The 15,415-nt window shown below is 38.5% G+C and overlaps 1 protein-coding gene across 2 annotated transcripts in view; it reads right to left on the reverse strand.

Annotated features, from left to right (window-relative positions):
• Positions 1-1,312: 1,312 nt before the first annotated feature.
• SMURF2 (SMAD specific E3 ubiquitin protein ligase 2) overlaps positions 1,313-15,415 on the reverse strand; it is a 65,812-nt gene continuing 51,709 nt past the window's right edge. The window contains exons 11-20 of one of the 2 annotated variants that reach the window (XR_011049243.1): positions 13,912-14,122; positions 12,251-12,354; positions 10,638-10,752; positions 10,030-10,208; positions 9,410-9,547; positions 9,057-9,177; positions 7,411-7,612; positions 5,494-5,569; positions 4,784-5,206; positions 1,313-3,226 (exon numbers count right to left, since the gene is read on the reverse strand). Coding sequence is in view for 1 of the 2 variants with exons in the window: in XM_068413141.1 (XP_068269242.1) it covers positions 5,107-5,206; positions 5,494-5,569; positions 7,411-7,612; positions 9,057-9,177; positions 9,410-9,547; positions 10,030-10,208; positions 10,638-10,752; positions 12,251-12,354; positions 13,912-14,122 (1,246 nt within the window). In the remaining variant the exon portion in view is untranslated. Of the gene's footprint in view, positions 5,207-5,493; positions 5,570-7,410; positions 7,613-9,056; positions 9,178-9,409; positions 9,548-10,029; positions 10,209-10,637; positions 10,753-12,250; positions 12,355-13,911; positions 14,123-15,415 lie in introns of both variants that reach the window. The other variant, XM_068413141.1, reaches the window with a different exon arrangement.

The following is a 15,415-nucleotide window of genomic DNA, read 5'->3' on the forward strand; positions in this document are numbered from 1 at the left end:
GTTGGATTTCACACAGGGTTTTCAAAACTACGTAAGCCCACATGTGAACAAGCAAAGGTTTGTTTCAATTGATCTGTTTCAAAGGGAGTCATAGGAATGCTATATACAAATGGACAAGCAGTAACAACTTAGGTAGTTTACCCTGTTTGCTCTTACAAGCAGATTATTTGGACAGAAGTTTTGCAAGGGTACCCTGTTCAGATTTTTTTAAGGGAGAAGCAGATTAGTTCTAGTTCTGTCACTGTGAAGCTGGAGTAAATAGTGATTAAAAATTCCAACATTCAGCTTTTACCTTACTTCAGGTTGTAAGGTCTGCTTCTAGGCAGAGTAGGAGCTGACAACTCGCACTACACCTACCTCTCTAGAATCATCATGTGCTATAAACACCACATTACATTGCTTGGTAGAAAATTCAAGTTTCAGCAGCCATGCTTTATGGGCCCTATGAGATACAAACACAGAGCAATGAATACTTAAACTGAGAACAAGTTACATAAGCCCAAGCTGATAATTAGTGAAGCTCATTACTGATATATTCTCCTCTGCTTGACAAAATTGCAATTTTAAAATAGTTTATCTTGGTAATGGGGATGAACTGAAGTGTAATTTTAAACAGGCTCTAGTAGAAGAGTTCTTGCTTAAAACTGCATGTGTGAAGTGATACACTGGGATTAATTGCATTGTATATATAATATTTAAAGCTTGCCATGAGATGGTGTCTCCTACAGAATTGACACCACAGTGAATTAAGACTCATGCATTGGGAAGAAAAAAAAAAAAAGCCCCCAGCAGCTGGAGATGCTTCTTTTACAGATTAAACAAAGCAGCTGGCAGTTAGAGCATGGTACACCTCACTTAAAACAAAACCCAGAAATCACACAACAAACAACTTCCACAAAACCAGAAACCCGCACCTTGGCTTCCTTAACCACCATTCCCTGGGACCTGCTGTAAGCCAGGCTAATTGAAAGTCTTTATCTAAGGGACAATATTTACCAGCAATGTTGATCAAATTTAACGAGTATTTACCAGATTTATTTACCTTTTTTCTTCACTTAAGGAAGACGGTTAACTTTGAGAGGAGACATCCGTGCACCAATGCCCAGATAAAGTCCTGGCCAAGACACGTGTACACCATTACATGCAAGCCCAAAGTAAGACCTTTTTTGTGTGACTAGAACATTTAGCACAATCCTTACTGTAGGGAACAGACACCGAGTTTTAACTGTTTTCTCCTGAAACAAAGTTGAGTTACTTAAAAATGATATGGTTACATTTTAAAGTAAATATTTAATTAAGAAAAACTTAAAACTTTTAAAACCATTGATGCTGTGACAGTGCAAACAGCATACAATTTATTGCTCAACTTCTGCATGGGTACATACATTAAGTACTTAAAAACCATTTTATACAGATTTTTTTTTTTTGTTAAAGCTCATGTAACAGCTGGGTGAAAATACAATGATACCAATGCTAAAACACTCTGTAATAAATACAATGGAAATGATAAACTAAGAACTGTCAGTTTGTGGAGGGGTAATTACACTTGTATAAACTAATTACAACTACAGACAAAGCTCTGAGGATGTGGCAGAGCCAGAAACCTACTACATAGTGTAAAGTACAACAAATGGCACCTGTTAACTATATGGTGCTGTTTAAAATCTGAAGCAATTGGAGCATGCTACATTAAGCTGTATGATGCATACTTATGGTATAGAAGCAAAGCTCTTACTTCCATCAATGCAGCCAGTTTAAACGCACCAGAAGTTCAATACAGATGTAGTGTTGTAGAACAAGAATTTAAAAACGGCTTGTGTGCTCTGGACTTTAGTACAACACAAAAATTTGGTACAAATAAATCAGTTTAGGGAAACTGAAACTATGTGCAAAAAAAAAATTAGAATACATACTGTACAAAGCACCATTACAAAACTCTTTACACCGAGAAATTAAATCCTCTGAAACTCAACTGTGTACTGTATATTTGAAATCTACAAAAGTCACTGTTCATAATTAAACATTCATAATGAAAAGCAACAGCATAAAACCATGATGTGACATCTCTCTAAAACAACTAAAGACTGGATAAAGTAAAACCCAGGAAGAGGGACACATTGAAATAAATATTCACATTAATCATGGGGTGAAAGTCCAAGGTTAAAATGCAATATTAGGCTTAGCACCTTTTTGAGGGGAAAGTAGCTGACATGATCTTGAAACAAAATTTTGCAAAGGAATCAACCCTTTAACATTTTCAGATAAACATCTGACTAGGTGATGAGGTGCTTTAGTTAAAGCTCTCAGTCATTATAAAGGTAGAAAGGCACTCGAAATACTTGGTATATTCATCCTCATCTGTCAGCTATGGAAAGTCAAATGTAGATTTGTCTAGTTTTGCCTATAATATATTAAATTTACAATATTTATCTGTGGCAGTTAAAAAAAATTCTCTATGCCATACCAAAATGTTTGGTAGAACAAACAGATGTACTGCTAAGGCTGCTGTGAACGTGAACGGTATTTATCAGCTGATCTAGAGTCTATATTCTGCAGAGCTCATCTCCTCCCTCCTCAAAAAATAAGCTTTTACAACATAAGGGTGGCCATAACCATGCGTTCAATAAATGTACCAGCCTAAGTAGGCTGACAGGGAGAAGGTTCCTGGGAGGTGGCTAGAGATGATGTGCTGAGGAGACACTACAGAGACAGTCTTAGTCTGAGTAATAGTGCTGAGGTGAGCTGTGCAAAGGGAACAGCAGCATACCTTCCCCCTTGAATCACCTAACAGAGTCCTGACTTCTCCCAAAAGCTGGATCAAACTGGATGTTACATGTTTCATGACCAGGGAGGCTGCAGCCATAGCCTGAGCAAAAGCAGGAAAAAAAAAAAATTACCACTTCTACAACACTGGAGTATCTATCCTGTGAACAGTGGTCAAAAGAACCTGTCTCTGTGAAGTCTCTGTCAATAGTAATTCACATCATACCTCAGAACTTGCAGGGGTGAGAAGAGGTCTTTGGGAGTGTCTAAAGCAGTGGTCCCAACCACGGGCAGCAGTACGGAGTAAGAAACACACTGGGCAACAACCTACTTTGCTCTCCCAGGCAACCGGGACAGATGTAGTGGTAGCTTCTCTGGTAGCAGTATTACCTGAAAGCCGTGAATGAGGAATCCCAACTGGAGGTGCAAAGCCACCAGCCATTTTACATGAGTGCAACAGTCCCTTGAAATGAAGCAAAAAAGGGTCTGATATTTCAAACCTGTCTGTCAAAGCAAGTTTCCTGGCTTTATGTTTACATCCCTAAGTAGCCTCATCTCTGCAGCCAGCCCAGAATGGGAAGCAAGTCTCTTAGAACAAACCTTCCAGCAACAGCTGTACAAAAAAAATAATCAAATGAACATGTGGATTTGGCTCACCAGATTCTTACCACAATTCTACAAAAGTAGTCCATTGCCCACTATTCTAATACACAACATCCAGTAGTAGTTTACTCACTGTGGCAGTCAGATTTGGCAGAACAAAATAAGTTCAAGGTCCACAGAACAGACAGAAAATTAGCTAGTTCACTGTGTGACTTACACTGCAAAACCAGAACAGCTCTTTACATCCCATTCTTTTAGCATTTTCAATACCCTTGACTTTCTTCTCATTGGCAGTGTAAAAATAGTGCAGATTTGGTGATTAATTGTAACCTAAGTTAAAAAAAACACAACACTGATTGGAAAAAAAAAATGCTACTTATTCCAAATATTCTCACCGCTGAGAGGAGAATGCCACCATCTCTTAAGCAGACTGATTCACCTACACACCACAAGCAGATCATACAGATCTTAACTGAGAATTCCCAAACTAACTTTAAAGTTCAGTTCCCTCCACTGGTAGTGCATTTTATTCCCCTTTGAAGAGATCAACCCATGTCATAATTCATATATATACTTACTTCCATCCCTACAATCAATAAATTATGTGCTTTTAAAACCTCATTTTCAAAGCACATTACACATATTTCAGTCAATACACCATTTTTCCTTAGTTGTAACTTAAACCCACGTGTCATGAGCAGCTAGACAAAGATTACAACATGTTTTACCTGATAAATCTTTAGCATCAACAAATACATAACGTGATTTGGCTGCATTCAAACAAACTTTGGTTGACTGGACAGGATGGGTTCTGAAACGAACTGCTGACAGGCTTCTGCTGTCAAGTATCACCTCATCAGCATGCTTAAAAAGTCAAAAAATGCAGAGTTTAAAGTCAAAAGCAACAAAAAATACTCTTGACAGACTTGTTAGAAAAATGCTGTTTTAAAAAACTCAAAACGTCTGCTGTTCATTAAAAAAGGTCTATTCCACATGTTAACACAAGGACTGTACCAAACACAGTCTGTGTCACTCACACTAGAAATTTTGTTTAAGGAATCTGACAAGTGATATAAATAGGACCCCAAAACATTGTATTTGTAATTCATGCTTGAAAAATATAAAAAAGCCCCCTGTGGTAACATTTAAATTGAATTTACATTGCAGAATATAATGTTTTACTATAAGAAAATGCAGTTAACATGTAAGTGGCTTTAATTAAAAAGATTAATGATTCTTTCAGCCAATTTTATGCAAAGTTAGAATAATCCAAAATATTTTTTTCCAAAAATAGCAGGTATAGATGCTTTTCAGTATCATACATTTAAAACAGGCTGAAACGTGACTTGTACCGACTGCTGAAGTTGTGTCTTGGTATTTGAGAATAGAAATCAGGTAGGCAAATATAATAGATTACCTTTTATAAAAATAGTAGTAGTCTTTAAGTATAGAATACTGCTTAACTGTTGAAATGTAGGAAAAGTCAGCATTCTGTATGTTCAAGATATTAGTTTTTAATAGCAGCTGAATGATCCTATGGCAGGAACCACAGAACCTATTTTCTTGAAATAAAAAAAAATTAAAAAAAAAAATATTCCAAAGTTGTCCTTTCCCTCCCAGTGTCCTAGTGTAGAAAAGGGAAAGTTTCCTGTATTTCAAGCATTTCTTGAGTCTTGGCTGAGGGAAGGGCTTTCTGGCTGACAGGAGTATAAATAGAGTCTCAGGTAAGCCTGTGAAGGGTCATTCCACGGCAAACCCACATGTTTCTTCAATGGCAGTTAGCAGCTTCTCGTATAGCTTGTCATAGCTTTCGTAAGGAGGAATGTCTATTCGGTTAAAGCTGTGGACAGAAGGCAAAAAAGTTTCAGCTACCTGGAACTTCAAGCATCACCTCGCAAGCTCTGTTACACTTCGTTTAACCTACTTGAAACAATGACAAAGCAACACTTAACGAGGCCAACAGAACTTCATGTACATAAAAACAATTTCTACTTTTCACACCTTTATGGATAGCATTTGTTATGTCAGAAAGGGGGGAGAGAGAAAAAAAAAAGACTGCTCAAAATATAGAGACAGAAAATTGGTCTTAAATCTATATATCACAATAGAGACCTGAAAAAGTCTTACCAGGTATGAGCTTTCGGCAAATTATTAGTGCTGGCATCAATCTGGTGTATTGTAAATAGTCGTGGGCCTGCAGCACCTGAAAATCCAGAAGAGATCTCTACTACTACTGTATTGTATAATATGAAATCTCTTTGTTGCACTGCAACAACAACAAGAAGTAACTAAAGCCACAAAAAGAGAAGCTATGCACAAGGAAAGCTGAGATCATAAACAGGCAGGAAAAAAATCAAAACAAACTCACAGTGCCTATCGCACGGATTCCTCCCCTCCACCACACACGATAACCATGCAGTTATTTAAACCATTGAAAGATAAACAAAAACAAAGCACTGACAAGGAAGAATAAAATACCTGTTTTACAGAGTGCACTATAGAATTCTAACAGATTTAAATTTAATTTCTCTCACCCTTCCTCCAGAACAAAACTCAGGCAGCTGTATCTGTCCCCATTTTATAACAGTCTTGAGTAGTGGCCAATTCCATTCAAATTCGATAGAAGAGTCACAATACCAACTTCTTACAGTTTTGTTGAATTAATCTGAGTACCCAGAGATGCCCTTAACCTCTCTGCTAAGGAAAAGACTGCAGCAGAGCAGTCTTTTAGACTTAGTACACACTGAAGATTTCACAAAGGACAGAAGAGGTTACAAGTGCCCTAACCTTAGCAAAACTGGAATGATTGCCTGAGTAGACAGACATGGAAGAACATAATCCGCAGGGTCAGTCTTTCTTGTGGGGACTCTTTGCAGTCAAACAAGAATGTGAGCTGCCTGTGCTGCGTTAGTACAACTCGGTCTAAAGCCCGACAGCCTTCACACTCAGATCTGTAGGAAGGGAGGCTTCATTTGCTCAACGAAGAATTTGTTCTACTAGTATAGTCATACTAAAACTTGCAGTGCAGATAATGTTAGACTGGTATTACTTCCACTACCATTCTCCAAACAGCTCACTCCACTACAGTAACAATATGCACATCAATAGTAGGGTTAACATTACTTGTAACTATTCTGAGGTGGTTAACAGAAGAAGTCCCTCCACCCTTTGCAATATTATTTAAACATGTATCACTTAAAGTACCATACTTTGCTTAAAGTATTGCTTCAAAACCTCAATATTCCTGAGCTTCTAATGCTCCTGAACATTTTAGAGCTCAAAAACAGAGGAAAAAGAAAACAAAGGCTTCTATCTGATACTGAAGGGATAATGAAGGAGAAACAGGTTTCTAGAGCAACTGGCTTCTGTGTGTGGCAGCTGGTACCACAGCATTTGTGTTCTCCTGGAATCTTCTACCTGTTAAAGTGGTTTATGGTCAATGTTTCCCCTGGGCGGTTTTCTCTCATCTTGTGAGAGGGTAAAATAGGGTAACTCTTGTGTTAACAGGGGAGCATGGCCTGCAGCCAGAGCTGCTGTGACAGCGACCCAGAGCTTCCACTGAAGTTCAGTAATGAAGGCGATCGTGTCTGATGCCTGGGCTGCCTGTGATTATGTTGCTCTTACAATAAAGGTAGTCAGCATTACGCAGTGCCTCTGCTGTCAGAATCGGAAGACACTATGTTGGTGTTTTCTGGTCCCAGAGCTGTACAGGTGATGAGGGCTTGTAAAAGACAGAAATTAAAAAACAGGCTTCCAGAAAAAAACATAAGGAGAACCCCACTAAGATCTGTGCTGATCAGAACTTCTTGCCAGAGAATGAAGTGCTTAATTGAAACAAAAGAGCCATTTACAGCTGAATAACAAGGTAATAAACAAACACACAAAAAATCCTATTTGTGATCGTTACTCATCAGACCATTAAAAATCGCTCTTAAAAAGTGCCATTGCAGCCACCCAGCCTCACGTTCAGCTGATGTTTCTGTGATGGGTCCTACTGCTTCCTCCGAGTACCGGCATTGGCAGTTACTCCTGGAGAACTGTTACCTTGCAATGCCTTGAAGCCCTGCAGAGGCACTCGGGAAGAGCCAGTCACAAACTGGAGAAGTCGCGCTCTCCTCTCTTCATCAAAAAACTCCACAGCTTTCCAGAACCATTTCACGATGTTGCTGTCTGGGGTACAGTGTTTTAACCTAGTGTTTGCCTTCCAGTCATTAACATCAATTTTTCCCAGTCCACAAATGATGAGCTGTAAATTTAAAATATAATGAAATATTTCACCGTTTATCGGTATAAAAATGGTTTTGAAGCTAGCCAAATGAGAACTGATTTTGAAAAAATTGACAGATTTTATACCAAAGGCAAATTATAACCTCTCACTAATCTTAAGCAATACAGAAACAGAACTTCTCTTTCTTTTTTTAATCTTATCTTTGTACACAATTTTTTAAATGACCCTAATTCAAATTTAAAAAAAAAACAACCATCAACCATTTCATAAGCTTATATGAAAGTGCCTTGACCTGTCAATTAAACAGCAGAAGCCCAGACTCTACCGCTGTGTGAAAGTGCATGCATAATTTACATTTGAACTCAGTATTTCTTTCTGGAGTGTAGCTGAGGGGGTAGTTTGGCTGGTACAACTCTGGACCCTCAAAAGTAAACTTGTTCTTGTCACACCACACACGTACTACAAATCAGAGACTTCGCTCCTCATGAAGAGCTTTCAGCGCTACTAAAATGGAGATCCACAATGGATCAGTTTAAGCTCAATGGGAATATGATTATGAAGACATTTTCTAGTGACTAAGAACACTGGATCTTCCCCTTTCTTATTCTGCATCTGCAAAATGATTCTGGGCTAACAGTGTGGCTGGCTTGCTGTTGTTCAGTGAGAACATTCAGGATAAAAGAAGAGCAATCACTGACATTCTAGTACAGCAAACAGAAGAAAGCATGAATAATTTACCTTGTGGCCATTCTGTATGGCAAACACCTCCGTTCCACAGCTAACAGACTGTATATTAGATTTCAGTTTTAAAACAAGCTTGGGATCTGTGAGATTTGCCTTGAGAGGATATTGTTTGGATGCCGATCTTGACATTTTGTAGCCCATTTGTTGGTGACAGCACCAGGCAGCACCTTTCCTCATGCTGTATTTACAGGGCCAATTTAGTCTGGCGTAACTCAGCTCTGCAAAACCGCATAGCTGCGACACCAAAGACAGGGCAGTGCACAGGAAGGGCTGGGAGCAAGTGGTGGGAGGTGGGAGGGAGTGACAGACTATTTTTCCTGGCAGGACTGAATTTAATATCGTGAAACTGCACCGTGAGAAACATGCATGACCACCTCTGCTGGAGTAACACGCTCTGAAACAATCTGAGGTCACTGCAGTTACTTCTCGGTAGGTTCAGCTGTGTTTTCAGGTACAGGAGAGGGTCTCCTATCGCTTTTGCAGTTGCTATGAAATGTCACCTTGAGAAACACTCTGCTAGCTCTCAGTGGAAGGCGCACGCAGTCTCAGTGACTGTGTGACCTGGTAACCTCTTCTGCTAACTGTATTTCTTGTAATAGCGCACCTGCAAACCCCTAAAGCACTGGGGATCCAACTTCGCATGTTACTCAGTCTCAGAAGAATGCCTCAGGCTTTTATTGTTACACTTGACGACATAACATAACATTAGTGGACTGACCTCTAACTCTTTCTCATCAAATGTCTTCAGCAGATGTTGTGGGATTACTTCATTAAATCCCTTCTGTAGAGCCAGGAACTGCGCTTCAATTCCTCGTAAAAATCGCCAGTTTACATAAAGTCTGCAAGCAAGTGCAAATTGGTTTTGTGAAAGACATACTCAAATACAATAAACTTGCAATTTATCCAGCTAAAAAAAATGGCCTTACTGACAGGAATACACACACCACCACTCTTGCACTACTACCGCTTAGAAAAAAAACAACAACGTAACACTGTCAATTACTTCAAATAAGTAGAAGTTCCTCCCCACTGTAGGAAATATAAAAAACTCTGGAAAAGATATTGATGTACCTGACATATTCCTTTTTGTTTTCCTCTGTCACGGGAATGCTTTTGCCATTAGGTTTCAGTTCATGTTGAATAATTTCCCCGTATGCGTTGTGCTCTACACAAAACGTATGGTCCAAGACTCCTGTGATATCATTCTCACTGGTGGAAAAAAATAAGCAAGTGACTCAGTGAAGACATAGTCTGCGAATACATTACAGCCATAATAGATCTGACAGACATCACAATTTAGTTTTTCAATAGCATTCCAAATTACTGCTTGGAAGCAAAAGGTGAACATACATTTTTACTATGTTATATTTGAAAACCATTATCAAAGTTCCAAGGTTATATTTTAACAAAATGTTACTGTTAATAATAGGCAAAATTAACAAATTAAAATTTACGAACTGCACACTTTACAGCCCAGTAATCATTTATCCCCCCCCACTACTCCCCAAATTTGAATACCTTGAGCATTTTAAGTCTTTAAAGAAGCTGAACTGTGCAAGGAAGATGTTTTGTAAATCTGCCTGAGCAGATGAAAATATACTTCATTTCTTTCAATTGGATTTAGGAACATTATATCACATGTTAACCAAGACAGAATTCTAACACTGTAAGAAACAATACACAGTACGTACAGTATCCAGACTAAGCTGTTATGAAGATCAGGGTCAACCAGCTCCATATCATCCAAAGTAATTGGCTTCCCTAGCAACTGCTTATAGAAAGGCAACGTGAAGCCCCCATCAATATAGTGTCCGTGAAACACAGCCATCCCCATTATCCGTCCAACAAAATGGAAATAGGATAAGTGTTCCTAGAATTGAAAGAAGAGACTAAGCCATTCAGCTCAATAAGACCTCCAGGTTATATCTGCTGAATATGAAATAAAATATCAATACAAAGTAAAGAAAAAAAACCCCCAACATATCCAGAGCTTTTTGTTTTGTTTGTTTTTATACACAGCACTGAGTACAACGCTTCCAGTCCAGAAGTCTTACTACTAAGAATCAAAATAAACTTAATTTCTCCCAAAGGAAACATAAATCGACATCTTACAGAAAATTAAGAACACATTTGAGAAGTTTCTTTGATCGGTACTAAAAAGAAATTATATTATTGCACAAATTCAGTCTCTAGCAATACTAATGTGAGAATTAGGTTCCTAAGTCCAAAACACTCTCCAGATGTATTTAATTTCTAGTCACAAAACAATCTTTTACAGAACTCATGTTACCAGTCGTACCGGGTTGACGGCAGAGTCTGGGTTGATTTGCAGCGTATAGATATCATCCCGGGAATATTGGAAGAGACCGTAATACGGATTCAACATTTCATGTGACAATAGGTAGAGCCACTCCCTGAAGAAAATAAAATAATTTATTGTGTACTTTAGACAAATGCATTCCTACACTGAGAATCTTTTCAAAATAATATCATTTTTAAAAAATCTTACTGTTAAACATAAACGAGAAGAAAGTTCTCTCTCAACATGCTTAGATAAGGCTGCAATCAGAGTTATTTTTACTGGCTCAGTAACTGCACAGCTCCTGATAGCTGATATATTTCCCAGCTTTCCAAGATTTTTCTCCAGGTTACTTCCAAGAGAATTTCTGACTATGATTCTCCTTCATCCATTACAAACTAAGACAAGACATGATGTATTCTATTGACTACACTACAGAGGTGTTCAAGTCAAAGCTTTTAATATAAACTGTCTTCAGGTAACGGATATATTTAGTTGAAGTTTTAATTAGATATTCACAAATCAGTAAACAGTGGTCTAAGAATTGGGAAAACCATAACACTTTCTAGCTTGGTCTTCCTGTATTCATGTATGGAAGATGGCAGAGGCTCCACGGCATACAGACGAGAAACAAACCCCGTGCCGAAAAAAACCAGCAGATACTTTGGAGAATAGTGCACAATAACATCTGTAACTTCTTTATTTCAAACACTATTATCATCATCAGTTAATAGTAATTGATTCAACAAGACTGTTTTACTAGTTATGGCTAATTAGCACGTTAAAATATTTAGGAACGGATGAAGTGAAAACTCTGTTGGCCATTTGTGGCGTCATGAAGGTACACGCAGCGTAACGGCCGGGGTCCCCGGGTGACTTGCCAAGCTACAGCTGCAGAAGATGGGCTGTTGGGGAGCATCAGCTGTACTTGGAAATGAATACTAATGGTAAAAAAATGCAATGCAACGCAAACGAGGAATACTCCTAAATGAGTCAACGCTCATTTAGAGAAAGCAGATCCACATGCCAGAGGTGGGGAGTATTTTCAGTGAAGTAAACCGGCATCTGTGCAACTGGCCTACAATTCCTAACGGTTTTTTAAAATGTGAAGAGTATCTTCATACAATCTCACTTTTTATAAGCAAGTGAAAAATAACCTCATAGACTCCTGACAGACTTTAGTTGCCTGCTGCTATTTTTTAACATTTTGCTTCAAACAGCAGCGATAATTTGAGATAAAGCATATTTTTTTATCAAAGTTCTGCCACAAAGCTGAGTAGTTAGTGATGTAAATTCTCAGATACCCAAGCTTTCCTAACTGAAGAAAAATATGGTAATTTCAATAGATACCCAAAGTCTGTCTTGCATATGTGATAGATGTCTGATGCGATCTGTAACATGCATTTTGATTTATTTACAATACATCAGTTCTTTTTTGATGCAGTTTTTCCTCTAAAAGACTATCCGAAAATATATTCTTCTGACATCACAGAAATAAATATAAACAAGATAACGGAAAAGGAAACAGGGCTGATACAAGACTGGTTTAGGACTCAAAGGTGCCGTTGGTGGGGTTGGGGTGCAGGGGGAGAGACAGAGGACAGACTGTTTACCTCGCAACACCTCCATAATCAAGGCCTTCCTCCCCACGAAATTTTATCATTAATCGTTTCCACAGGTCTTTTGGCCTCATCTTCATGACTTGCCTGTAGGATTCCTGTAAACACATAACACTTTTTCTTATTAACTGCTGTTTACAGACAAGAAGCTACTACTGTTTATTAGAAATGAAGGCAGTCTCAGACTCCAAGTCTGAAGGGGATACTATCAAAGGGGATACTGTTTTCCTAGATATTAACCACTGTTGCTCAAATCACAGGCTGTTTAACTTAGTTTTCTACAAACGTGATAGCACTTGTCAAATAAAACAGATATGTGAGAAGAACCACCTTCCATTAAATTTCCAGAGGTGTACAGTGATCCGAATATTCTCTCTCTCATTCTCACATAACTTACAAAAAATTAAAACCAGTGTCATTAAACTCCTTTTGTTTTGCAAAAAGGCTCACAATTTTTGCAGTCTGAAAAGCCAACGGTGGAGCCTCTACTCTGGGTATAACACACGTGCAAACTTTCAGGAAGCATCTTAAAAAGAGAAGCAGCAAAGCCATCCTAGTAAATCTACAGAATTATTCCTCTATCAGTAACACTTCACCAAGAAACCACAAAAAGAAAGCTGAAAGAGGCAATACAAAGGCTAATTTTTTAAAAAGGAATTAAACAAAAAAAAGTTTAGTCTTTATTTATGTCCAGTATTGGTGCCCCGATCTTTGGCTTTGCAGAAGAGAAGAGGTGGGTGTGCCTGGGACCCAACATACTCAACTTAGTTTCAAGAACAAGAATATGATAATGTTCACTGCTGTATGGCAGCCTTTCCTCCCTTTCTTTTTTAGTTGATTATGAAGAGATTTGACTGTCTCCAAAGGGAAGACCAACACAAATCCTTCTTGGCTGGAAAAACTGTGACAACACAGTGGGGCTATCAAGTTTGTGGGTGGGGTAAAAATGCAACAGGGATGGGTGGGATGGGTGATGAAGTTCTCGGGAAGAAAGACTGTCCTGCAGAAAAAGCCAATGAATTATAACTGCGTTTAATCAATTTAGCAGAATTAATCTGCTGAATAATATCACAAAATAAAATGCAGACATCCCACTGTGGGCATCTCTGGTCATTCAGAAGCCTAGACAATTCATAAAATTGGTCTGATTCGGGGAAAAAAAAAACCAAACAGAATTGAGACAGATGCTAAGTAATTCAAACTCCAAAGATGAATGCTATTCAATAGTAATTCTACTTAAGTTACAATAGATCAAAGGTCATTAATAATTGTTTGGTTTTCAATTTGTAACATTCCCTCTATAACAGACATTAGCATTCTTATATTCAAGGAAGAAGTGAGACAGTGTCTTCAAATACTGAAGTGCTTGGACTCCCTCCTCAGTCCCTGACACAGCGTGTACATCTCCAGCCACAGGGAAAGCTTTCCTCCCTTCCTTTTTCTTCTTCTCTACAGGGTAAACACGTCTACTTTAAGCACACAACTAGTTTTAACATCCCCTTGAAATGCCTCCTCTTCCCATTCACCCCAGTAAAATTCCAGCTTTATCTCCAGGCTTCAAGATTCCATCTAACTGAACGACTTCTTTAGACAGTTATGAACAACCCTCCTCCCCTTCCCTCAGTGTTAAGAAATGGGTCAAATTCTCAAATTACCTCAAAAATCTCTTCCCTGGAGACCTCAATACGACAATGGCCAGCTTGAGGTTGCTGCTGTGACAGCTCTTGCCTCAGGATCTTGAGTTTCTGCACTAGGTCTCGCTTGTACCTTGGCACAGTCAGACACTCTGCCTCATCTGGAAGCTGACACAGGGACACTACCTGCTGCTGCTGCTGGTGTTGCTGATCTTTAAGTTGATTCTGGCGGCTAGAAACAAACACAGCTGTTTGCAGATATTCAAGTCACAGTCCCCTGTTTTCTTCAGATGTTTCTTAAAGGTTAAGTCTTTGTAACTCAACTACTTCCAATTTACTATGATTATTACTGTGATTACGCTAAAAATGTCCGGGTCTAGTAAAAAATAAATTCAGAGAGATTTTATCCTGACTAAAGACATATGCTTCTGTCTTTCTTGGCAACTACCAGTTGCTTTTAGGGTTTGTTATTTCTATTAGTACTACTCTACAAAGTATGCAAAAGGTTACAGCACTATATAATAAGGTATTATCCACACAATTTTACTGCTAAGCTGCTGACACTGGATTTCTCAGATGCCATTTCCGTATTTCCTTTGCGTGTTTTGCCTTCCTCCATTTTAAAATTCAGGGATCTGCCAAACACCATGCCTCTAATCTACAGTCAATACCATAGTTTGTTTTAAATGGCTTGTCTGAAAAAGAGTACGCTTACAAAAAGATGTTTGTACTGGCAGCTTGGCAAGGACCTTGTCCCTTGTACCTGGCCTAGTCTGGACCACAGGAATGTGGGAGTTCACATGTAACTAATTGGCACAGATAAACAAGTATTTTTACTAGCAATTCGGAGAGATTTTGTAAATCTAACTTCTTACTAGGAAAAGTAAATTAATCATGCTGCAGAGATGTCCTCTCTGGTGTCATTTCTTGTACACAGTTAAGTGGATATTTTTATAGCTTTTTAGCATGGCGTTTCCAAACAACATGGGATAAAAGCTGTATTTTACCTAAACCATAAGAATATCATCTGTGTGGAACACATGAGAATACCCTAAATTTACTGCATAAATAAGAAAGGTTACAATTCAGAATGTTTTCCAGTGGAATGTTAATAAATAGTTTTTTTCAACATCAAAGACCAAAAAATATTAGATGGAACCAAACACAGTTTTAATATATTTTAAAATCTCAGCCTGTTGTCTGTTTCCAAACATGGTCTACTAGAAAGCTCTCCTGGCCAACCAAAATTCACCTCCAGCAGGCTTTCAGCACAGGAACATTCAGAATTGGCAATTAAAAAAGGGGTGGGGGTGTTCCGAGTTTGCCTTGCGGTTCTGACAGCTATTCCCTTATTTGCAAACCTTCTATTTAGAGCAATTCTGCACAAACCACCCTCAAGGGAAACTGACACCAGGTGACCAGGAAATCTTTATCAGTAGCCTCACAAGCCTAATATTTAGAAACCCCTGCAATGGCACACATTGTAGATCACTTCAGCAATAACTCAAAGCTTAATATTAGTATT

The sequence above is a fragment of the Nyctibius grandis genome, chromosome 15, assembly GCF_013368605.1.
Source record: "Nyctibius grandis isolate bNycGra1 chromosome 15, bNycGra1.pri, whole genome shotgun sequence".
NCBI classification, from domain to species: Eukaryota; Metazoa; Chordata; class Aves; order Nyctibiiformes; family Nyctibiidae; genus Nyctibius; species Nyctibius grandis.